This window comes from Hyla sarda, chromosome 1, assembly GCF_029499605.1.
Source record: "Hyla sarda isolate aHylSar1 chromosome 1, aHylSar1.hap1, whole genome shotgun sequence".
In the NCBI taxonomy this organism is placed as follows: Eukaryota; Metazoa; Chordata; class Amphibia; order Anura; family Hylidae; genus Hyla; species Hyla sarda.
In genome coordinates this window covers 296,812,897-296,839,496 of record NC_079189.1, presented here as the reverse complement: position 1 = coordinate 296,839,496, position 26,600 = coordinate 296,812,897, and the positions used below count along the sequence as shown (strand labels likewise).

General features: G+C 44.0%; 1 protein-coding gene across 2 annotated transcripts in view; it reads left to right on the top strand.

Moving 5' to 3' along the window:
* HCN2 (hyperpolarization activated cyclic nucleotide gated potassium and sodium channel 2) overlaps nucleotides 1–26,600 on the top strand; it is a 77,037-nt gene that overhangs the window by 721 nt on the left and 49,716 nt on the right. Inside the window, exon 1 of one of the 2 annotated variants that reach the window (XM_056518012.1) lies at nucleotides 4,039–4,109. The exons of the other annotated variant lie outside the window; for it this stretch is intronic. Within the exon in view, the coding sequence (XP_056373987.1) occupies nucleotides 4,054–4,109 (56 nt within the window). The 5' untranslated portion in view covers nucleotides 4,039–4,053. Of the gene's footprint in view, nucleotides 1–4,038; nucleotides 4,110–26,600 lie in introns of those variants that run through there. 2 annotated transcript variants of the gene reach the window in all.

Below are 26,600 nucleotides of genomic sequence, written 5' to 3'. Positions count from 1 at the left end.
ATGGGGCTGCTTGGAGGGACACCAGAAGGTCATTGGGCTGGTCTTCTTTGTGTGGGTCCTAGAGACAGCATGGTTGGCATCCTCATCAGTAGATGGCCTTCATGCCCACGTCTCATGCCAACTTCCTTCCTGGCGTCACTGTCCGTGCATGCAGATTCCTCAGCTGAAGCATTCCACCAGGCACAGGGGCAACGTGGGCTCCATAGCAGTGCATGGTGACATCACAGACCCATGGCGGTGGGCACAAGTAGTAATCCTATTGTGAGGAGCAGATCTCTCTATAGTAAAGAAGTCTTCTGGGGGTGGGCATCCTGCTGCAGAGAAGGCCTCCAGCACTGAAGGGGTTAGCTGCTCTCTCCTCCCTCTCCTGCTGCTGTTCAAGGTTGCAATGTACTTGATGCTTGTGCAGGCTTCAGCCATGCATCACCTGCTATTCAGCCTCCATCCTTGGCCACATCTCTTCCTGACCCTTTTCTCTTCATTATCTCTTCTGATGTGGGTTAGTAGGTGCCAGGGTCATCCATGTAGGAGTGGCACAGGAGTCCTTGGTGGGGGTGGGCTCCTCCTATGCTCCTTTATTATACTTAATAACTTTGTCACCTGGCAGGTAACGATAGGGCTGGCAAGGTACTAGGGTAAGGGTTAGTCATCACATGGGCAGCGTGTCACAGTGGGCATCAGGTCCATGTGAAGGTGTGATCTCCATCTTGTCTGTAGGACACCTGGTCGTACTCGGGTTACGTGCTATGGTATTCCCAATCCGCTTCCATTCTCTGGGAAGAATGGGATCCCATGTAACAGGGTTGTGCAGTAATCCCTATATGTGTAAACAAGTATACATGAATTGGAGCTGTCCATGGTGCTGACGGCAGGCAGGGGTAAACAGCTGACAGCTCTGTGTGTGGCCTCTAGTTTAAGTAAGAACTCTCCATGGTGCTGAAGTGACAGCTCAGTGGAGTCACTTAATATGATACTTAAAGGGGTACTCCACCCCTAGACATCTTATCACCTATCCAAAGGATAGGGGATAAGATGTCAGATCGCCGCTGGGGACCCCCGCAATATAGCAAGCTGCACCCACCTGTAACTGCTTCCGGAAACGCTGGAGGCTCTCAGGCTAATTCCTCCCGACCATAGGGATGGAAGATCGTGACATTACGACTCCACCCCCTTGTGACATCACGCCCCGCCTCCTCAATGCAAGTCTATGGGAGGGGGCGTGACGGCAGTCACGCCCCCTCCCATAGACTTGCATTGAGGGGGCGGGGCGTGACGTCGCACGGGGGCAGAGTCGTGACATCACGATCTTCTGTCCCCGTGGTCGGGAGGAATTAGCATTGAGACTTGCATTGATGGGGTGGGGTGTGACGTCACAAGGGGGCAGAGTTGTGACATCACGATCTTCTGTCCGCGTGGTCGGGAGGAATTAGCATTGAGATTTGCATTGAGGGGGCAGGGTGTGACGTCACAAGGGGGCGGAGTCGTGACATCACGATCTTCTGTCCGCGTGGTCGGGAGAAATTAGCATTGAGACTTGCATTGAGGGGGCAGGGTGTGACATCACAAGGGGGCGGAGTCGTGAGATCACAATCTTCTGTCCGCGTGGTCGGGAGGAATTAGCATTGAGACTTGCATTGAGGGGGCGGGGTGTGACGTCACAAGGGGGCGGAGTCGTGACATCACAATCTTCTGGTCGGGAGGAATTAACATTGAGACTTGCATTGAGGGGGCGGGGTGTGACGTCACAAGGGGGCGGAGTTGTGACATCACGATCTTCTGTCCGCGTGGTCGGGAGGAATTAGCATTGAGACTTGCATTGAGGGGGCGGGGTGTGACATCACAAGGGGGCGGAATCGTGACATCACGATCTTCTGTCCGCGTGGTCGGGAGGAATTAGCATTGAGACTTGCATTGAGGGGGCGGGGTGTGATGTCACAAGGGGGCGGAGTCGTCACATCATGATCTTCCATGGCCTGGAGGACTTAGCCTGAGAGCCTCCAGCGTTTCCGGAAGCAGTTACAGGTGGGTGCAGCTTGCTATATTGCGGGGGTCCCCAGTGGCGGAACCCGGGCGATCTGACATCTTATCCCCCATCCTTTGGATAGGGGATAAGATGTCTAGGGGCGGAGTACCCCTTTAAAGGGGTTGTCCAGCATTAGAAAAATGCAGCTTTTTTTCTTACAAAAACAGCACCACTCCTGTCCGCAGGTTGCGTGCGGTATTGCAGCTTAGCTTTATTGAAGTGAATGGGACTGAACTGAAGTATTACACACAACCCATGGACAGGATTTTTATTTTCTATAAAAAAATCTTAATCCTTCCAGTACTTATTAGCTGCTGAATACTACAGAGGAAATTATTTTCTTTTTGGAGCACAGAGCTCTCTGCTGACATCATGACCACAGTGCTTTCTGCTGACCTCTCTGTCCATTTTAAGAACTGTCCAGAGTAAGAGAAAATATCCATAGCAAACATATGCTGCTCTGGACAGTTCCTTAAATGGACAGAGATGTCAGCAGAGAGCACTGTGCTCATGATGTCAGCAGAGAGCTCTGTGTCCCAAAAAGAAAATAATTTCCTCTGTAGTATTCAGCAGCTAATAAGTACTGGAAGGATTAAGATTTTTTAATAGAAGTAATTTACAAACCTGTTCAACTTTCTGGCACCGGAGTACCCCTTTAAGTAGACTAAAGCCATCAATAGCCGAGCCGTCAGGTTTGAGTTCAGCTGCATTTACTGTAAATTGGCGCAACACTATTGCTGAACCTTATTGACTGTCCTGCAGAATAGAAGGAATCCTTCTGCTGCCCATGTTAAAGACCATTTAAAGACCATGTTAAAGACCATTTCGCTGCGCATGCGCAGCGAAACGCGTTGCATTCTGGTCAATAAATCCTCTTTTAGTCAACTACCTGTTTGGTCGATCAGCGCCATGAGCCGGATTCTTCTGAAGCCAAATATCCATTGCTGTATATATCCCGGAGGGCAGCAGACGACCTACTTTATACTAGGGATTGACCGATTATCGGTTTGGCCGATATTCACGATTTTGGACATTATCAGTATCGGCAATTACTTTGCCGATATACCGATAATGTCCCGGCCAGAGACCGCCGCCACCGCTGCCCCATTGCCTCCCCCATCCCCGGTTTTATAAATACCTGTTCCAGGGGGTCCGCGCTACTTCTGGCTTCTGTGGCGTCCTGCGCGCTGCGCAGTGCAATGACGAGTGACTTCCTCAACGCGACGTCACCGTCAGTGCGCACAGTGACAGTTCAGGATGTCGCAGGAGCCAGAAGTAGCGCGGACCCCGGGAACAGGTAATTTTTAAAACCGGGAATGGGGGAGGCAATGGGGCAGCGGTGGTGATAGGACTCAGGAGGACCCCAGGACAGGCAGGGGGAGAGAAGCGGTGGCGGTCTCTGGCCCCGCAAATGCCGCTGCAGTTCATTGATTTAAATCATTGATCTGCGGGGCTGGGGGGGGGCAATATCCGATAACTTATACCGCTATAAGTTGTCCGCTATCAGCCTGAAAGGTCGTAGATTATCAGTACTGGTATCGGCCCTAAACAATCGATATCGGTCGATCCCTACTTTGTACACCTTTTCCATTGTTGTGTATGTGACTACACAACCACCCAGGGTGAGGGGTTAATTTATATGTCTATCTCACTCTTTGGGTCCAAACAATATTATTCTATGGCGCGCTTACTTCCTTATCTCATGTACAATACAGTCGCCCTGCAATCCGATGTAATGTGTGTGATATGAGCCATTATTTCTGCCCTCGTGGGCACACAAAGAAATGGTATGAGCAGAAAACAATTGGTGAGGCTTCTATGACATGTAATGGAGCACTGTGTGCATGAGAGTCATCCGTCATCCAGGGGACAGCTCCGCCATACGGGGAGAAAAGCTCTGTCTCTATGCCGTTTGGTTCCAAGGACACATTGGTATAGGGAAGAGCACAAGCACAGTCAGTCTTTTGTATGAGGAGATTGCTTTTTGTTGGATATATTCCGTATATCTGTGTGGAGGGGTCTGTCCAGTGATGTCAGCTTTCCGTAATATTACGTATGTCTGTTCCATCCACTCTCTTTCTTTTGTGTAAGTATTTTTTGTCAGTTTGTGTCATACTTCTGAAATATTAGCTAGATATGAAAGTCCTGTCAGGTAACATTGTGAAGAGGACATTTTATTATTTGTAGTCTATGCTCAGTGGTAGAGCTGTTTGGCACTGATGGTGTTTTTGTTCATGTTATTGAGTTTTATAGCATCTTAATAATTAGGAAGTGATGTTTTCTTATTATTTGTGTACAAAGAGGATTCCTCTTCAAAAGTGTATCCCCAATTCACAGTATGTCTGACCATAACAGATCACTAGTGGAGCAGGAGCATGTGTGCCTGTCTGCCGCTCTTTAAAGGGGTTATCCAGAAAGTTAAACAGATTTGTAAATGACTTCTTTTAAAAAATCTTAATCCTTTCAGTACTTATGAGCTTCTGAAGTTGAGTTGTTCTTTTCTGTCTAAGTGCTCTCTGATGACATGTGTCTCGGGAACCGCCCAGTTTACAAGCAAATCTCCATAGCAAACCTCTTCTAAACTGGGCGGTTCCTGAGACACGTGTCATCAGGGAGCACTTAGACAGAAAAGAACAACCTTAACTTCAGAAGCTCATAAGTACTGAAAGGATTAAGATTTTTTTAATAGAAGTAATTTACAAATCTGTTTAACTTTCTGGAGCCAGTTGCTATATAAAAAAGTTTTTTCCTGGATAACCCTTTTTAAGAACTTCTTCTACTTACTGCATATCTGCAGGTGAAAAGAAAAGGGGGACCCAGGACCCCTGTACTAGTGATGGTGCTAGGGTCCAGTGGTTGTGCCCATGTGGGAAGGCCTCCTTCTCATATACTTATTTTATGTCTTAATTTATTTTTATTTTTTTTACTTAAAAAAAAATATATATACATAATAGTTATTTTCCTAAAACATATGGCAGATTTACCAAGCTTATCAACTTTTTTGGGCGAAAATGAGTTTTTGCTGAAACTATAAAGGGTGTGACTTGCGAAAGGGGGTTAGCCGGATGTAGAGGCACACTGTGGCCCTCCAGCTCACATCTGCTCCTAAACATCTGGAGAAACATACCTCCAATTCTGTAGAGGTAAATGTATATGTTATACCAAGGCATGTGCTACATAGCTTACCTCCATGATCTATAGAGGTAAATGTATATGTTATACCAAGGCATGTGCTACATAGCTTACCTCCATGATCTATAGAGGTAAATGTATATGTTATACCAAGGCATTGGCTACATAGCTTACCTCCATGATCTGTAGAGGTAAATTCATGTGTTATACCAAGGCATGTGCTACATAGCTTACCTCCATGATCTATAGAGGTAAATGTATATGTTATACCAAGGCATGTGCTACATAGCTTACCTCCATGATCTATAGAGGTAAATGTATATGTTATACCAAGGCATTGGCTACATAGCTTACCTCCATGATCTGTAGAGGTAAATTCATGTGTTATACCAAGGCATGTGCTACATAGCTTACCTCCATGATCTATAGAGGTAAATGTATATGTTATACCAAGGCATGTGCTACATAGCTTACCTCCATGATCTGTAGAGGTAAATGTAGATGTTATACCAAGGCATGGGCTACATAGCTTACCTCCATGATCTATAGAGGTAAATGTATATGTTATACCAAGGCATGTGCTACATAGCTTACCTCCATGATCTATAGAGGTAAATGTATATGTTATACCAAGGCATGTGCTACATAGCTTACCTCCATGATCTGTAGAGGTAAATGTATATGTTATACCAAGGCATGTGCTACATAGCTTACCTCCATGATCTATAGAGGTAAATGTATATGTTATACCAAGGCATTGGCTACATAGCTTACCTCCATGATCTGTAGAGGTAAATTCATGTGTTATACCAAGGCATGTGCTACATAGCTTACCTCCATGATCTATAGAGGTAAATGTATATGTTATACCAAGGCATGTGCTACATAGCTTACCTCCATGATCTGTAGAGGTAAATGTAGATGTTATACCAAGGCATGGGCTACATAGCTTACCTCCATGATCTATAGAGGTAAATGTATATGTTATACCAAGGCATGTGCTACATAGCTTACCTCCATGATCTATAGAGGTAAATGTATATGTTATACCAAGGCATGTGCTACATAGCTTACCTCCATGATCTGTAGAGGTAAATGTATATGTTATACCAAGGCATGTGCTACATAGCTTACCTCCATGATCTATAGAGGTAAATGTATATGTTATACCAAGGCATGTGCTACATAGCTTACCTCCATGATCTATAGAGGTAAATGTATATGTTATACCAAGGCATTGGCTACATAGCTTACCTCCATGATCTGTAGAGGTAAATTCATGTGTTATACCAAGGCATGGGCTACATAGCTTACCTCCATGATCTATAGAGGTAAATGTATATGTTATACCAAGGCATGTGCTACATAGCTTACCTCCATGATCTATAGAGGTAAATGTATATGTTATACCAAGGCATGTGCTACATAGCTTACCTCCATGATCTATAGAGGTAAATGTATATGTTATACCAAGGCATTGGCTACATAGCTTACCTCCATGATCTGTAGAGGTAAATTCATGTGTTATACCAAGGCATGTGCTACATAGCTTACCTCCATGATCTGTAGAGGTAAATGTATATGTTATACCAAGGCATGTGCTACATAGCTTACCTCCATGATCTATAGAGGTAAATGTATATGTTATACCAAGGCATTGGCTACATAGCTTACCTCCATGATCTGTAGAGGTAAATTCATGTGTTATACCAAGGCATGTGCTACATAGCTTACCTCCATGATCTGTAGAGGTAAATGTATATGTTATACCAAGGCATGTGCTACATAGCTTACCTCCATGATCTGTAGAGGTAAACGTATATGTTATACCAAGATATGGGCTTTTGAAGACGTACTGGGAGTTGTAGTTCAGCATCAGCAGAACCACAGGTTGTAGATCACTGCTCTATAGCAACAGTTCATGTACAAAGTGTGAACAAGGTTTATTCATGTGTTACCGGGCCTGGGTGCAGCTGGGGCAGAACTAGAACCCCCAGGGGCCAGTGACCACTACCAGCAATGCATAAGTGGCATGTACTGCTATAGAGCAGTGATCTGATTCTACAACCTGTGGCTTTGCAGCTGGTGCAGAACTACAACTCCCAGCATGCCCTGTCAGCGGATGTCTGTACTATAGCAGTACATCATGCACTTCTTTTGTGTTACTGCCCCTTATGCATTTGCTAGTAGTTGTCATTGCCTGCTGGGAATTGTAGTCTTTTTGTTGTAGTTTGGCTTTTGGTTGAAGGGGTACTCCGGTGGAAAACTTTTTTTCTTTAAATCAACTGGTGCCAGAAAGTTGAACAGATTTGTAAATTACTAAAAAGATTAACCATACCTCAAGGATTTTACCATCTCAAATGGTACACAATGAAGAGAAATAGTCTGAAAATAGTATAAAATGTATTGCATATTTATGACAAAAATCCATTGGATTATTGCACTATTAGACAGATTCACGAATAAAATATAAAACGAATTATACACTATAATTTTGTCTATCTACCATTGGGCCCTAATGGTAGAAATATTAAACACTGTTGCTGGATCTCTCTTTCTGGATGTGTTGGGAACTGTAGCTTAAATAATTTGATAGTTCGGCATAAAATGTTACTGATAGTCCGGCATAAAATGTTACTGATAGTCCGGCATAGAAGGTTACTGATAGTCCGGCACAGAATGTTACTGATAGTCCGGCACAGAAGGTTACTGATAGTCTGGCATAGAAGGTTACTGATAGTCCGGCACAGAAGGTTACTGATAGTCCGGCACAGAATGTTACTGATAGTCCGGCACAGAATGTTACTGATAGTCCGGCACAGAATGTTACTGATAGTCCGGCACAGAATGTTACTGATAGTCCGGCACAGAATGTTACTGATAGTCCGGCATAGAAGGTTACTGATAGTCCGGCACAGAATGTTACTGATAGTCCGGCATAGAAGGTTACTGATAGTCCGGCACAGAATGTTACTGATAGTCCGGCACAGAAGGTTACTGATAGTCCGGCATAGAAGGTTACTGATAGTCCGGCATAGAAGGTTACTGATAGTCCGGCATAGAAGGTTACTGATAGTCCGGCATAGAAGGTTACTGATAGTCCGGCACAGAATGTTACTGATAGTCCGGCACAGAATGTTACTGATAGTCCGGCACAGAATGTTACTGATAGTCCGGCACAGAAGGTTACTGATAGTCCGGCACAGAAGGTTACTGATAGTCCGGCACAGAAGGTTACTGATAGTCCGGCACAGAAGGTTACTGATAGTCCGGCACAGAAGGTTACTGATAGTCCGGCACAGAAGGTTACTGATAGTCCGGCACAGAAGGTTACTGATAGTCCGGCACAGAAGGTTACTGATAGTCCGGCACAGAAGGTTACTGATAGTCCGGCACAGAAGGTTACTGATAGTCCGGCACAGAAGGTTACTGATAGTCCGGCACAGAAGGTTACTGATAGTCCGGCACAGAAGGTTACTGATAGTCCGGCACAGAAGGTTACTGATAGTCCGGCACAGAAGGTTACTGATAGTCCGGCACAGAAGGTTACTGATAGTCCGGCACAGAAGGTTACTGATAGTCCGGCACAGAAGGTTACTGATAGTCCGGCATCAGAAGGTTACTGATAGTCCGGCATCAGAAGGTTACTGATAGTCCGGCATCAGAAGGTTACTGATAGTCCGGCATCAGAAGGTTACTGATAGTCCGGCATCAGAAGGTTACTGATAGTCCGGCATCAGAAGGTTACTGATAGTCCGGCATCAGAAGGTTACTGATAGTCCGGCACAGAAGGTTACTGATAGTCCGGCACAGAAGGTTACTGATAGTCCGGCACAGAAGGTTACTGATAGTCCGGCACAGAAGGTTACTGATAGTCCGGCACAGAAGGTTACTGATAGTCCGGCACAGAAGGTTACTGATAGTCCGGCAACAGAAGGTTACTGATAGTCCGGCATCAGAAGGTTACTGATAGTCCGGCATCAGAAGGTTACTGATAGTCCGGCATCAGAAGGTTACTGATAGTCCGGCATCAGAAGGTTACTGATAGTCCGGCATCAGAAGGTTACTGATAGTCCGGCACAGAAGGTTACTGATAGTCCGGCACAGAAGGTTACTGATAGTCCGGCACAGAAGGTTACTGATAGTCCGGCACAGAAGGTTACTGATAGTCCGGCACAGAAGGTTACTGATAGTCCGGCACAGAAGGTTACTGATAGTCCGGCACAGAAGGTTACTGATAGTCCGGCACAGAAGGTTACTGATAGTCCGGCACAGAAGGTTACTGATAGCCCGGCACAGAAGGTTACTGATAGCCCGGCACAGAAGGTTACTGATAGCCCGGCACAGAAGGTTACTGATAGCCCGGCACAGAAGGTTACTGATAGCCCGGCACAGAAGGTTACTGATAGCCCGGCACAGAAGGTTACTGATAGCCCGGCACAGAAGGTTACTGATAGCCCGGCACAGAAGGTTACTGATAGCCCGGCACAGAAGGTTACTGATAGCCCGGCACAGAAGGTTACTGATAGCCCGGCACAGAAGGTTACTGATAGCCCGGCACAGAAGGTTACTGATAGCCCGGCACAGAAGGTTACTGATAGCCCGGCACAGAAGGTTACTGATAGCCCGGCATAGAATGTTAGTAAAATAATAGCTGTAGTGCAAACATCTAGACAGACCTATAGGTGACTGAAAATGTCCACCTAGACAGTGGTAAAATAATCTCGCCTATCCTCTGGCCGCTGGTCCCGTGCTGCGACGGACCTAGTGGAAAATCTTGCGGCTGTTGTAGCAGTGTCAGTGCCGGGATTGCTCTCTCTGATGCGGGCAGCTGTTAGCTCCGTGTATGTTATATGGAGCGGTCTCACAGGAGGCAAATAGAGTTGTTACTCCAGCAGGAGACTCGTGGCTGGCTGGCAGCGTTCTCGAACCGAGGATCAGGTGAGGTAGGTTAAGTCCTTTGCAATGTGTGGAGCCGGTACTTTCAATGCCGATTATAGCAGCATATGTTTGCTATGGGGATTTTCTCCCACTCTGGACAGTTCCTAAAATGCATGTCAGCAGAGAGCACTGTGGTCATGGTGTCAGCAGAGAGCTCTGTGTTCCAAAAAGAAAATCATTTCCTCTGCAATATTCAGCAGCTAATAAGTACTGGAAGGATTGAGATTTTTTAATAGAAGTAATTCACAAATCTGTTTAACTTTCTGGCACCAGTTGATTAAAAAAAAAAAAGTTTTCCACCGTAGTACCCCTTTAACCTCTTAAGGACACATGACGTACTGGAAAGTCATGAGTCCGCTCCCAATCTATAACGCGGGGTGATCACGGTGCCGCGCGCTATTAACCCTTTAGACGCAGCGTTCAAAGTTGAACGCCGCATCTAAAGTGAAAGCATGCCGGTTAGCTCAGGGAGCTGTTCGGGATAGACGTGGCAAAATCGCGGCATCCCGAACAGCTTACAGGACAGCGGGAGGGTCCCTACCTGCCTCCTCGCTGTCCGATCGCCGAATGACTGCTCAGTGCCTGAGATCCAGGCATGAGCAGTCAAGAGGCAGAATCATTGATCACTGGTTTCCTATGAGAAACCACTGATCAATGTAAAAGATCAGTGTGTGCAGTGTTATAGGTCCCTATGGGAGCTATAACACTGCAAAAAAAAGTGAAAAAAAAAGTGAATGAATATCATTTAACCCCTTCCCTAATAAAAGTTTGAATCACCCCCCTTTTCCCATAAAAAAAAAAACACAGTGTAAATAAAATAAACATGTGGTATCGCCGCGTGCGGAAATGTCCGAATTATAAAAAATATATTGTTAATTAAACCGCACGGTCAATGGCGTACACGCAAAAAAATTCCAAAGTCCAAAATAGTGCATTATTGGTCACTTTTTATATCATGAAGAAATTAATAAAAAGCGATCAATAAGTCTTATCAATGCAAAAATGGTACCGTTAAAAACTTCAGATCACGGTGCAAAAAATGAGCCCTCATACGGCCCCATAATAAAAAAGTTATAGGGGTCAGAAAATGACAATTTTAAACGTATACATTTTCCTGCATGTAGTTATGATTTTTTTCCAGAAGTGCGACAAAATCAAACCTATATAAGTAGGGTATCATTTTAATCGTATGGACCTACAGAATAAAGATAAGGTGTTATTTTTACCGAAAAATGTACTACGTAGAAACGGAAGCCCCCAAAAGTTACAAAACTGCGTTTTTTTTTTTCAATTTTGTCGCACAATGATTTTTTTTTCGTTTCACTGTAGATTTTTGGGCAAAATGACTGGCGTCATTACAAAGTAGAATTGGTGGCGCAAAAAATAAGCCATCATATGGATTTTTAGGTGGCGAAATGAAAGAGTTATGATTTTTTAAAGGCAAGGAGCAAAAAACTAAAATGCAAAAACTGAAAAACCCCCGGTCCTTAAGGGGTTAAGCACATCCTGCATATTTGATTTCGGTCCAAATTTTTCATATCGAAGCACCACTATCTTAGACAGATAAGTCTGCCCAGTATGCTTTAGTACATGTATTTTTAATTTTTTTTTGTAAAGATCACAAAATTTGAATTACTCTCATGGAGACAACCAACCCCCCCCCCCCCCCCCCAAAAAAAAAGGAGGAGAAATGACTCAAATAAGCATTGCGAGTGTAGCACTTTATATATCCCTATTTGACTTTTCACATATAAAATAATTCTGCCTATTCTCGCATCTTCTCGAGTACAACTGCTTCTTCTGCATTTGTCATTGCACATAAAATGAAATCCTTTATCCAGCACCCATTCAGTTAAAATGGGGGTCATCTAATACACGATTGTGTTGTCAGAGCTCATCGGAGAGGAGCGCCTCCTCTGTGACATCATATGCCTTTATAGGACATCATTCACAGGGTACATCCTATACTAAACATACAAGCTCCTTTGTTACTGTAACTGGCTTTACTCTAGAAGTATATTAGTAAGGTTGGGCACTGATGTGGCAAAGTGGGCATCTTCTAGTAAATCAGCAGCCATAGCAATAGTACAGTGGTCCCTCAAGTTACAATATTAATTGCTTCCAGGATGACCATTGTATGTTGAAACCATTGTATGTTGAGACCAGAACTCTATGGAAGCCTGGTAATTGGTTCTGAAGCCACCAAAATGTCATCCAAAAATAGGAAAAAGTGAGGATTAAAGGGGTATTCCAGGAAAAAACTTTTTTATATATATTAACTGGCTCCAGAAAGTTAAACAGATTTGTAAATTACTTCTATTAAAAAATCTTAATCCTTTCAGTACTTATGAGCTTCTGAAGTTAAGGTTGTTCTTTTCTGTCTAAGTCCTCTCTGGTGACACCTGTCTCGGGAACCGCCCAGTTTAGAAGAGGTTTGCTATGGGGATTTGCTTCTAAACTGGGCGGTTCCCGAGTGTCATCAGAGAGGACTTAGACAGAAAAGAACAACCTTAACTTCAGAAGCTCATAAGTACTGAAAGGATTAAGATTTTTTAATAGAAGTAATTTACAAATCTGTTAAACTTTCCGGACCCAGTTGAGATATATATATAAAAAGTTTTTTCCTGGAATACCCCTTTAAAGAAAAATAAGTAGATAACTAATACAGATAATGCAAATCCTTACACATAAAAGTAAGAAAGATCTGCTGGGAGCTGTAAATCACTGTCTATGTCAGTGTTTCCCAAGCAGGGAGCCTCCAGCTGTTGCAAAACTACAACTCCCAGCATGCCCGGACAGCCGTAGGCTGTCCGGGCATGCTGGGGGTTGTAGTTTTGCAACAGCTGGAGGCAACCTCTTTGGGAAACACTGGTCTATGTAGAGGACAGGAGCTTCTTCAGGGTCCTGTACAGAACACATTATGTCCCAAAAAAGGAAAATGGAGCCGCCCTCACCTGGTGTCCAAAGGAGCAGCTAACTCTGACACAGGTAAAGAGTACAGAACATGTAATACCTCCCTGTACTGTAGGGGGCGCTACCAGACACCAGTCAGTGCATGCACTTTAGGAATACACAGGTTTTACCAGTGAAATATCCATTCTGATTGGTTTTGTTCTTCCAGCCATTGACACGTTTTGCAGATTCCATAGCCTTGTATGTTGAGTCTGGTTTCAAGTTACAATGGTCCAGAAAAGACCATTGTATGTTGAGGCCATTGTATGTTGAGGGATCACTGTATAGTACAGGGGTCTCCAACCTGCGGCCCTCCAGATGTTGCAAAACTACAACTCCCAGCATGCCCGGACAGCCAACGGCTGTCCGGGCATGCTGGGAGTTGTAGTTTTGCAACATCTGGGGGTCCGCAGGTTGGAGACCACTGGTATAGTACATATGGGTTTACCTATATCTAATATATTGGCATTGTTCTGTTATTTCTGTTTTGGGTGGCAGGGCAACATGAAGTAAGCCGTATTGGTGGTCACTTATTTCACTGTAATATCTAATACATTCATATATGACCAATTATATATATATATATATATATATATATATATATGTAGCCTCACTGTAGACTGCCGCATCCTGTAGAGATCACTACTCAGCAGTTATCTCACTATCCTCATAGGGAGGATTACAGTGACATGTATCACCTCCTTATAGATAAGAGGATCCATGATGCTCAATAGGTAGTTGTCACCGCTCACTCCCTCGTCCTTCCTACACAATGACCTCTACACAGATCACAGAGCAGACTTCCAGTCATCTCCAGACACCAGATTCCGGTGTCCATGTGGCTACTGTAAAGCATATCTCTGAATGTCAACACACCAGTTCTGGAAAGATGGCCGCAATTATAATCCTGAACAGAACATAAAATCGTTTTGGTAAAAAAGTAAAAACGCAAAAATAAATAAATGTCTGGCTTTAATGTTTAGAAATTAAGCAAAAAATAATATAAAACATAAATTAATATAATGGACCCTGGGGTCCATTTCTGCCAAAAATATTTTTACGTTCAGAAAAAAAAAAAAAATCTAGGTGATTCATTCTATGTATGGGGGATTTCCATCATGTCTGCGGCATGTGGATAAAAGTATAGCCATATGTGGTAGCCAATGGTCACACAGTTCTGCAAATAACCACCACTTGCTGGTGTCGTTGGGGTGGGTATTTCTGATTTCAGGTTAAAAAAAAAACAACAATTCTGATACAGGAATACCCCTTTAGGGTAGGACCACACAGATCAGATCCGCAGTGTATTTCCGCCGATGACAGACCCTACAGTGTGCCTCTAGCGGCAATCTGCTGCACACACAGGGCCTCATTTACTAAGCTGTGGAACCGATCAGTTTTTGTCGGGTTATTTTGGCGCAGAGTGTCTGAGACATGTGTGCGCCTGAAAAATCCGACAAACCCGACATTGCACTGTGAAATGCCGAAAAAGAGGCGCGGTCTGTCGCAAAGGGGGCGTGGCTGGCCTGACCGATTTACTATTGAATTCACAGAAAGTCCTGGTGATAAATGGCTGGAAATATCCACCTAGAAAAAGCTGGTCAGAAAATGTTCCCGACTTTTCCCAATAGTAAATAGGAAGGAATCCTGCAAGTCTGAAACCTCTTTTCCCACTAGTAAAAACCCGACACTCTTAGTAAATGAGGCCCACAGTGTTCTGCGATTTGCCGCACGCTTGCACAGTGTACTCCCACATATCGTGGCTGCTCTCGGCCTAGCTTAGGGAGCAGAGAGAGCGGCTGCGATGTCTGCGAGTACACTGCGCATGCTCGTGGCGACTAGAGATGAGCGGACTTTCAGTAAATTCGATTCGTCACAAACTTCTCGGCTCGGCAGTTGATGACTTTTCCTGCATAAATTAGTTCAGCTTTCCGATTCTCCGGTGTGCTGGAAAAGGTGGATACAGTCCTAGGAAAGAGTCTCCTAGGACTGTATCCACCTTTTCCAGCCCACGGGAGCACCTGAAAGCTGAACTCATTTATGCAGGATAAGTCATCAACTGCCGAGCCGAAAAGTTTGTGATGAATCGAATTTACTGGAAATTCGCTCATCTCTAGTGGCGACTCACAGATAGCTATGTGTCTGCTTGTAGTGGCGGATTGCCACTATAAGCAGGAAGGCACAGCTGGAGGCACACTCAGTGGCGTTGCTAGGGTTGGTGTCACCCGGTGCGGTAGAAAATGGTGTCACCCCCATACCTCCCCCCTCCCCCCAGTAAGTTTTTAGCCTGTTGTGACAGACACCACTGTTGTAGCGCATTGTGAGAAATTCCAGTATAATAATCAGATATACCAGTTGCCACAGAATAGGAAAGTGTTAAAGAAGTTTTCACCATTTAAATATACAGCTCCCAGAATTACTTAAAGGGGTACTCCACTGGAAAACATTTACTTTTATATCAACTGGTGCCAGAAAGTTAAACAGATTTTTAAATTACTTCTATTTAAAATCTTAATACTTACAGTACTTATAAGCTGGTGTATGCTCCACAGGAAGTTGTGTAGTTCTTTCCAATCTGACCACAGTGCTATTTGCTGACACCTCTGTCCATGTCAGGAACTGTCCAGAGCAGGATAGGTTTGCTATGGGGATTTGCTCCTACTATGGACAGTTCTTGACATGGACAGAGGTGTCAGCACAGAGCACTGTGGTAAGAGAGAAAAGAAATTAAAAAAGAAAATAACTTCCTGTGAATCGCTTATACAGCAGCTAATAAGTACTGGAAGGATTAAGATTTTTAAATAGAAGTAATTTACAAATCTGTAGCACCAGTTGATTAAAAAAAAATGTTTTCCAGTAGAGTACCCCTTTGAGCAGTGGTGAGGTTATGCTGGGAGTTGTAGTTTCACTGACCTAACTGTAGAACTGACAAGCGACTACAGCTCTGATGGGACATAGAGAGGAGAATACACAATGATATCAGTGACTACAGGTGACGTCTTCTCTATAGTGAGGAGAATACACAATGATATCAGTGACTACAGGTGACGTCTTCTCTATAGTGAGGAGAATACACAATGATATCAGTGACTACAGGTGACGTCTTCTCTATAGTGAGGAGAATACACAATGATATCAGTGACTACAGGTGACGTCTTCTCTATAGTGAGGAGAATACACAATGATATCAGTGACTACAGGTGACGTCTTCTCTATAGTGAGGAGAATACACAATGATATCAGTGACTACAGGTGACGTCTTCTCTATAGTGAGGAGAATACACAATGATATCAGTGACTACAGGTGACGTCTTCTCTATAGTGAGGAGAATGTACAATGATATCAGTGACTACAGGTGACGTCTTCTCTATAGTGAGGAGAATACACAATGATATCAGTGACTACAGGTCTTCTCTATAGTCTTCCCTTATCTAATTCAGATGGTACATACCGCCTGGTCCAGCTAAAACTTCTGTCTGTAGAATGTGACGCCCAGACGTCTCCTCACTATGTCAGCGCATTCTCCTCCTCTATATGAAAACAAGTATTATTATAAACCTGACAGACACTGTATCCTCTAAATATAATACTACTATACACTATACTCTTTGATTATAAACCTTCCATACACCGTACCCACTGAATATAATAATACCACACACTGTACATTCTGAATATAATACCATCACATACTGTACCCTCTGAATATAAATTTGCCACATACTGTACCCCTGAATATAATACTATCACATACTGTACCCTCTGAATATAATACCAACACATACTGTACACTCTGAATATATTACTACCACCCACTGCGCCCTCTGAATATAATACTTAGAAATGAGCAAACTACAGTAAATTCAACTCGTCACAAACTTCTCAGCTCGGCAGTTGATGGCTTTTCCTGCATAAATTAGTTCAGCTTTCAGGTGCTCCCGTGGGCTGGAAAAGGTGGATATTGTCCTAGGAGAATCTTTCTTATGAATGTATCCACCTTTTCCAGCCCACCGGAGCACCTGAAGGCTGAACTAATTTACGCAGGATAAGTCATCAACTGCTGAGCCGAGAAGTTTGTGACGAATAGAATTTACTGTAAGTTCGCTCATCTCTAATAATACTACCACAAACTGCGCCCTCTGAATATAATACTACCACCCACTGTGCCCTCTGAATATAATACTACCACAAACTGCGCCCTCTGAATATAACGTTGCCATACAGTGCACCCTCTGAATATAATACCACAACCGCAGTAACACCCCTCAACATCCGTTAGCTGATGCTATTACCACGGGAGGGGGGTATTGGTGGTGTTGCTAGTGAATGATGGGGGTGCTACTACTGGGGGGGTGTTGCTGAAGGATGATGAGGGTGCTACTGGCCATCCCCCCTGGCAGTATCACCCCCATCATCCATCGGCAGGATCATCCTCCTGGCAGGAGCACCGCCATCATCCACCATCAGGATCTGCTGATGGAGGTGCTGCTGCTGGGGGGGGCGGGGGTAGTTGCTGGCGGATGATGAGGGTGCTACTACCAGGGGGTAGGTAGGTAGCAGTTCCCCCACATTAGGTAGGTAGCAGTTCCCCCACATTAGGTAGGTAGCAGTTTCCCCACATTAGGTAGCATCTTTTCCCCACATTAGGCAGCATAGATTCCCCACATTTGGTACCAGTTTCCCCACATTAGGTAGGTACCAGTTACCCCACATTAGGTAGCCATTTCCCCACATTAGGTAGCACAGATTCCCCACATTCGGTAGCACAGATTCCCCACATTCGGTAGCACAGATTCCCCACATTAGCTAGCATAGACTCCCCACATTAGGTAGCATAGACTCCCCACATTAGGTAGCATAGACTCCGCACATTAGGTAGCATAGACTCCGCACATTAGGTAGCATAGACTCCGCACATTAGGTAGCATAGACTCCCCACATTAGGTAGCATAGACTCCCCACATTAGGCCGCAGGTTCCCTTGCAGGTTCCCCACAATGCGTCAAAGTCTCCCCACACACACACACACACAAAAAACCACATACAACACAGAGAGACACACACACAAACACACAGAGACACACACTCACAGACAGACACACAGAGTCTCACACACAGAGTCACACACAGAGTCACACACACACACAGAGTCACACAGACACACAGAGTCACACACAAACATAGATAGAGACAGACACACACACTCACCCATCCAGCGCAGCGATCCTTCTCACCCGGCGCAATGCGAGTGACGTAACTGACGTCCCCTTGCGCGGCCATGCGGTGCGACGTTAGGCCGGCGCAGACGTGGGAGCGGAGGCCGGGCACAGTACTGGTGAAGGTGAGGGGGGGGCGTGATGACGGACGGGCGCACTGAAAGGGGGGGGGTTGCTAACGGACGGGCGCACCGCACACACAGCACAGGCGGGGGGGGGGGGGTGCTGACGCACATAGGGGGGGTGTCAGTGTAGCTGGGGAGGGGGTGTGGGTGCTGCGGAGCATCTTGGTGTCACCCCATTAGGTTGGTGTCACCCAGTGCGGGCCGCACCCCCCGCACCCGGGTCGCAACGCCACTGGGCACACTGTAGGGTCCGTCATTGGCAGATCCGCAGCATAAAATAAAATACTCTGAGGATCCGTTTCTGTGTGACCCTACCTTTAAAACCTAGCTAACATAGGAGGGGAATCTTAAAGGGAAACTGTCATCAGTATCACCTGTACTAACCTGTTGATACATACGTGTAGTGCGGGTGACACTGATGATAAGGATACTTACCATGGTAGCATGATCCATGGTCCTGTTCAGCCAATATGCTTCTTAATAGCATTACTGACGAACAGGACCACAGATTGGGGTAGGTAAGTACCATTATCAGTGTCACCCGCACTACACGTCTGTACCAACAGGTTAGGGCAGGTGATACTGCTGACAGTTTCCCTTTAAGTTGTAGGTAAGGCCTCCTCCCATTACAGGATATGAAGAACAACATGCTTGTTTTCTCTTTTTCTCCAAAACGGAATCCTGCAGCTCCCATTACATTCCTCTTAAGTCTCGCAGGGAAATGTTTCCAATTAACTTAGATATCTAATTAATAAGAAGCTAATCCAGGCAAATGATTGTGAAATCCAATTAGATGAAGGGAGCTGCTCGAACACTGGCATCACTCCTCATGGCACGGAGAACTGCTGTCTATGAATCTGTATGTGCTTTAGGTTTGGTATCATGGTGGAGGTAGTCCTATGTATTTTTCAGTGCATGGTTGAGTTATTGTGTTAAGGTTAGTACTAAATACTGATCCTAAAAGTAAAAATCAGATCAGTGTGATATAGATTTAGAACCAGGGCCATTATACTTATCATTTAGAAGAGAACCGGTCACCTGTTTCATGCTGCCAAAACCACGAGCAACATGAAACGGGTGCAGGGAGTGGGATGTCAGGACACTATATTTTACTATTAAACACTTGGACATTTAAGAGAAATCCTAGTTTTCCCTGCCTGGACCTAGGTAAGTAGTCACAGGGGGGTTTGGGGATGCTGCAGCTGGCCTTGAGTGACACATCTCCCCCTAGAGGATAGTGGAGTAGCTCCTGGTCCTTGTGACTGCTTAACCGAGTAAGGCCCCATTCACAAGGGAGAATTTCCAGATTATGGCATTAAACTTCAGCTGGGAAATTCTGTTGCTATTGTTTTCAATGGAATTCCACTGCACTTCTTATTTTCTTATTCCAGTCTCCGCAGAAAGAATTGACAATGTCAAATCTTTCATTGATATCCACTTGGAAATGCATTGCTGTCTATGGAGACGATGCCGGCACCTGCGGAATATCCGCCTCGAAATTATCTAGCGATAATTACACTGTGTGAACATATGTTGATACTGATTTCTCTGACGTGCTTGATGAGTTTTGGGTCCCAGCATCCCACTGCCTGCATCTGAAAAGGGTGACAGGTTCCATTTGGGGTTATTTACCCACAAAATGTGTAAAATAAAAAGTTTACATTTTTATGAGCCATTTACAAATGAAAAAAGGACCTCATACTTACTTTTACGGCTGCAAAATGATGACTGTAAAATTGTACCAAACTGGGATCACCAGTCATTTTTCCATTGAGTTCAATAGAACTCAATATTAAAAAAAAACAAAACAGCCCAAAATGCTGGGTTACATTTATCAGTCTGAGACAAAAACTGTACTGATCTGCCCATAACTACCAATCACAGCTCAGCTTTCATATCTTAAAGAGAACCTATAATCAGATTTGATCATATATAACGCGTGACAATGCATAATATATGGTAAGATCTTCTTCCTCCCCGGGAGGATGTTCCTGCCGGCAGTGATGGTGAGGATATATAGTTTTAAAGTGACCCTCGCCACCCGTGGGTGTGGAGCTATACTTACTTAGTCCTGCCTCTTACATTGTAATCACCCCCTTTTAGCGTCATCGCTCTGTTCCGTCTGCTTAGGGAGCAGAGTGGTGATGGGGGCTTTCAATCATGCTGAGGGGGGCGTGATTATAGCCAGAGCAGAGGGACTAGACGAGTATAGCTCCCTGCCCAGGGGAATACTTACGGGGGACACTTTCGAACATCATATCCTCTCCATACCTGCGTTCAGAAACAGGTTTAGTTTAGCTGAGCAGTGATTGGTTATGTGCAAATCAAACAGTTTTTGTCTCAAAGTGATCAATCTAAGCCACTGTGTGAGAGCATTTTAAGGCTAACTCTCCACTTATTTTTATTTCCTGCATTTTTTTGTGCAAAAAAAATGCAATTTTTTTGAGTGGAAATAGCATTTTTGTCCCCTTTGGTATTTTTTTCAAAATTTGCTGGGTACCGAAAAAAAAATATGCAGTAGTGATGGACAAAAATGTATTTAACGAAATTTATATTTTTTATAACAAATTTTTATTTTTAAGTAGGTATCAATTTATGTGGGCGGCAAGGGCACTAAAAATGTAGTGTGCGTTTTTCCTTTTTTTTTTTTTAAGGTAGTACTACTACTCCCAGCATGGAACACACTGTTCCATGATGGGAGTAGTAGTTCCTATACTAATAGACAGATCGCCCCGGGTGTCACTCCTGACACCCGATGCGATCGTCCATAATATAGCAGCGATGTGGAGCGGCTCCATACAGCGCTGACATCTCTGCACTATACCCTGGCCGGCCAGTGATGTGAATTCACATCACTCATTCATATTTTCTGCCCAGAGTGGTGATTGGCCGGATGGTGGCAGCCAATCAACGCTCTCAGAGGGAAATACGAATGAGTGAGTGGTCGGCCAGAGTACAGAGCAGAAATGCGAGCGCAGGAGAATGCCGCTCCGTATCTCAGGGATGAAGGATGATCGCAGCGGGTGTCAGGAGTGACACCCGCTGTGATCTGTCCTTAACTACAGGTACTACTACTCCCAAAATGCAGCACACTCTGCTCCATGCTGGGAGCTGCAGTACCTGCATTAATAGACAGATCGCAGCGAGTGTAAGTTCTGACAGCCGCTGTGATCCACCTGTATAATGTAGAGATGCGGCCGGCCGCTCTTCTATGATCCCCTGCACCTATTCATATTTCCCAGAGTGTATATATATGGCAGTGCAGGGGACCATAGAAAAGCGGCCAGCCGCATCTATAAATTATACAGAAGGATCGCAACAGACCCGGGGCTACATTTTAAGTTCCCTGCCTGCCCACATAAGTTAATTAATCCCTGCTTATAAGGAAAATAGACATTCCAGATAAATAATATATTGATTCACATATACAATATGTCTACTTTATGTTTCCTTCATAAAGGTGACATGTTTTTACTTTTGGAAGACACCAGAGGGCTTCAAAGTTCAGCAGCAATTTTCCAATTTTTCATGAAAATTTCAAAATCTGAATTTTTCAGGGACCAGTTCAGTTTTGAAGTGAATTTGAGGGTCTTCACATCAGAAATACTCCATAATGGACCCCATTATGAAAACTGAACCCTTCAACGTATTCAAAATGACATTCAGGAAGTTTGTTAACCCTTTAGGTGTTTCACAGGAATAGCAGCAAAGTGGAGGCAAAAATTTTAAATCTTCATTTTTTACACTAACATGTTCTTGTAGACCCATATTTTTTATTTTTACAAGGGGTAAAAGGAGAAAAAGCCTGCCATGTAACCCCATTTCTCTCAAGTAAGAAAATACCTCATATGCGGATGTAAAGTGCTCTGTGGGTGCACTAGAGGGCTCAGAAGGGAAGGAGCGACAATGGATTTTGGAGAGCATATTTTGCTGAAATAGTTTTTGGGGGCATATCGCTTTTAGGAAGCCCCCATGGTGCAAGAACACTGTCTCTGACAGTGCCAATCACCCTTATTTTCCGGGAGGTCGGGACACCAGTGACCTGATCAGCTAGAAAAAGGTGAGAATTGACTGGAGAATCACAGCGATCGCTGACAAGCGATGTCCTGGGATGGCTGCTCATAGATATTAGCAGTCATCCCGTTCCGATCACAGCCCAGTGTACGGCGGTGACCATAAAACGCCAAGGGCATACAGGTTTGCCCTTGGTCCTTAAGCAGAAGGGGGCAAGGGTGTACCTGTACGCCTTTGGTCCTTAACAAGTGACATTTTTTTTTTTCCTTTTGTGCCGTTCTCGTGACAAGGCACAACTAGCAACAACGGGTCCCAACTGCTCCCATTTACTATTATGGGGTCCATCCGGCGCAATTGTTTTTTGACGGGAATAGCGGGAATAAAAGCAGTATTTTTTTCTCCCGCTATTCTCCTCGACTCTCCCAATGGATGTCACACTACCGTGTCCTTACGGCAGTGTGAAAGAAGCTTTACCTGACCTATGTACCTGCTGAGTTTTTTGCAATAAAGAAGTCTGACTATGAATGGTGAGTGCGGCACTGCATTTTTTTCATTTCTTCATTGTGATATAATAATGATGTTTTTTTAGTATTACCCTATAGAGTCTTTTAAAATTCCACTACCCTATGTTCCCATAGCATCAGTATGGTCATGTGCAAAACTACTATATAATCAGGAGGGTCAGACATGAACTGTACCACAATTTGTGGTCTTTCTATCGGTCTAACCCTCTAGGGTTAGTCAGTACTGACTTACACTACAGGGTTCAGGACCAGCCTGATGTCATTTCAGACAACTTATTGATGTTGTGCAGCATTCACGTTTATGAGAGGGGGTCTACACTATGAGGGGAATTTATCAAGCTGTTCAGACAGGTTTATTTAGTCTAAATTTGTCGCTGGAAAAGTAGCAGGTTGGCCCCGTGCGACTTTTCCTACAACTTTTTATTTAGACTGGTTGATGTTTATGACCAAGAAGTGATCTGACTAGATCACTTGGTGCAGCGGTCACTAATTTATCATGTGACCAAAAAAATCACACGGGCCAGATTTAGGGGAAATCACAGGGCAATTCAACCCTGCCCTATTTAACTCTATGCGACAATTGTATTAAGGTCCGTGCGATTTTTAATACAATTTTTGCACGGCCCGCAACTGCTCTGCGACATTGAACCAGAGCAGTGTAGCGGGCATTCATCAAAGTCTGTGCGCCAATTGATACATTTGGCGCACGGCTGCCACTTTCCCTGCAACTTTTTTCCCTCTAATCTAAACAAAAAGCAAGTTCAGGTTTGATAAATGCCCCTTTTTGTGTTCTTTCTGTTTACAGATTGTGAACTCTCTGTTGGACTTGACTTGCGGCATCTGCTGAATCTAACTGCATTATAAATTGTTGCCATTCTGAGTGCACATGACACACAATGGTTTAAAGTCAAACGCAACCTTAATCCTCGCAAAGTTAGGTTGTTTCAAAGCTAAGGAGAGGGACTTTACTGTTTCACCCCCCATTTTTACATTTCTTGTGCTAAATATGCTTCATTTAATGCAGGCTGGAGTCACCCCATGTAGTGCTATACTAAGACACAGCCCTGTGTAGCAGTTGTCTATTTTTATGACATAGCTTTTTATTACTTATGCCGGCATGGAATATATCTGTCCGGCTATGGGGTAACAGAGTCCGCTATCATGACTTTGTAAATTGGGAGGAGGTCCCCAACATTGTGATGGGTTGTTTTGGTTAAATGACCACAAACTGTGGTATAGTGCATTATTATTTCAGCACGTCCCATAGAAAAGGCTTTGCTGCTGGACAATCTGGTCATTTGTTTTGTCGCTTTCTCTCTTTAGAAACTGGATGATTATATGGTAGTTTTTCACGTGACCCTACTGATGCTACGAGAACACAGGGTGGGGAAATCTATTTTTTTAGTTGTGTAAATAATAAGTTATGTTTTACTAAAGAAACTCCATTGTTACTTTCCCTGGGGGAAATTGGTCTTTTTGTCTGCATATATGGCAAACTTGTATCTATATACATGAATGTAAAAATGGCTCAAAATAAGGGCCCAAAATACTGTGTGTGAACCTAGCCTAAGGCTACCTTTGAAAACTGTAGTAAGGGTTGGAGATGTGTGAAGATTGGTTTAGGTTACTTTATTTGTATGTGGGTTTCTAAAAAGAGCCACAGCATGAAATGGGAAAATGTTTAAAAGGAAAAAATATGTCAGAATATTGGGGGAGATTTATCAAAACCTGTGCAGAGGAAGAGTGGTGCAGTTGCCCATAGCAACCAATCAGATTGCTTCTTTCATTTTCCACAGGCCTCTTTAGAGGCCTGTGGAAAATGAAAGAAGCAATCTGGTTGCTATGGGCAACTGCACCACTCTTCCTCTGCACAGGTTTTGATAAATCTCCCTCATTGTGCCCAGGAGACCCAGTGGTAAGTAGAAGTAGCAGACTTCTCTTTGTGGGCTATTGTAGGAACAGTTCTGTTCTCATCTAGGTTATGGTAACCATTGCGTTCCTAATGTACCTTATCAGAGGGGTGTATTCGGGTTAAATGCAAGAAACCCATCAAACATATACTTTATCAGAGCTAGGTAGAATATTAAGACTGTGGTCTACGATCTAGGGATTAAATCGGTATGCCCTTAAGTAATGGGACATCGGTATGATATTTAATCTTTTTATGATCTGTGGTGGTCCCCTAGCATTCCTGAGAATGAAGAGGCCACAGCACTATGGCCACACCAATGTTTCTCTTCACAGTGATGCTTGCGGCCACCCTGCTGGTAGTGAACTGTAGCTGGTCCCATTTACTTGAATGGAGTTGTGCTGCAATTTACCTGAATCAGAGTTGTGGCCCATGCAAACTGGAAATTGGGGGGATTCTTAGAGACCAGACCCCCACTAAAGAGATGACACTGCCTAGCTAGGCTCACTGGTGCTGCAGTTATGTGGAGTAATAGTTGTGGATTGGTTGTAAGAAATGAATGGGGTCAGCCACTTTTTTGGCATTGCCAGACAAAGCATATCAGTGATAAGTATATGCTACTTAGGGCGATTATTGGCCAAACAGGCACTATCCCCCTGTGTAATAGGGCCAGCGATCAGCCGACGAATGAGATTATTCTGAGCTCTCCGTTTTGCATCTTTTGCTGGATATCTCCCTGTGTAATGGAGGGTGTAAATGATAGGAGCCAAGGGTGGCACAAATGATCCAGGGATCGTTCATGCGTCCTCTTGGCAGGACAGCCGAGCCTTATAATAAGCTCAGTAAACAAGCACTGCTATACAAGCTTGGAGCCCCTTTACAGTGTGTAGAACCCTTACTTTATATATTAATACAGTTGTACCACATTATGCTTATTATGCTAATTGATACATTTGGCGCACGGCTGCCACTTTCCCTGCAACTTTTTTCCCTCTAATCTAAACAAAAAGCAAGTTCAGGTTTGATAAATGCCCCTTTTTGTGTTCTTTCTGTTTACAGATTGTGAACTCTCTGTTGGACTTGACTTGCGGCATCTGCTGAATCTAACTGCATTATAAATTGTTGCCATTCTGAGTGCACATGACACACAATGGTTTAAAGTCAAACGCAACCTTAATCCTCGCAAAGTTAGGTTGTTTCAAAGCTAAGGAGAGGGACTTTACTGTTTCACCCCCCATTTTTACATTTCTTGTGCTAAATATGCTTCATTTAATGCAGGCTGGAGTCACCCCATGTAGTGCTATACTAAGACACAGCCCTGTGTAGCAGTTGTCTATTTTTATGACATAGCTTTTTATTACTTATGCCGGCATGGAATATATCTGTCCGGCTATGGGGTAACAGAGTCCGCTATCATGACTTTGTAAATTGGGAGGAGGTCCCCAACATTGTGATGGGTTGTTTTGGTTAAATGACCACAAACTGTGGTATAGTGCATTATTATTTCAGCACGTCCCATAGAAAAGGCTTTGCTGCTGGACAATCTGGTCATTTGTTTTGTCGCTTTCTCTCTTTAGAAACTGGATGATTATATGGTAGTTTTTCACGTGACCCTACTGATGCTACGAGAACACAGGGTGGGGAAATCTATTTTTTTAGTTGTGTAAATAATAAGTTATGTTTTACTAAAGAAACTCCATTGTTACTTTCCCTGGGGGAAATTGGTCTTTTTGTCTGCATATATGGCAAACTTGTATCTATATA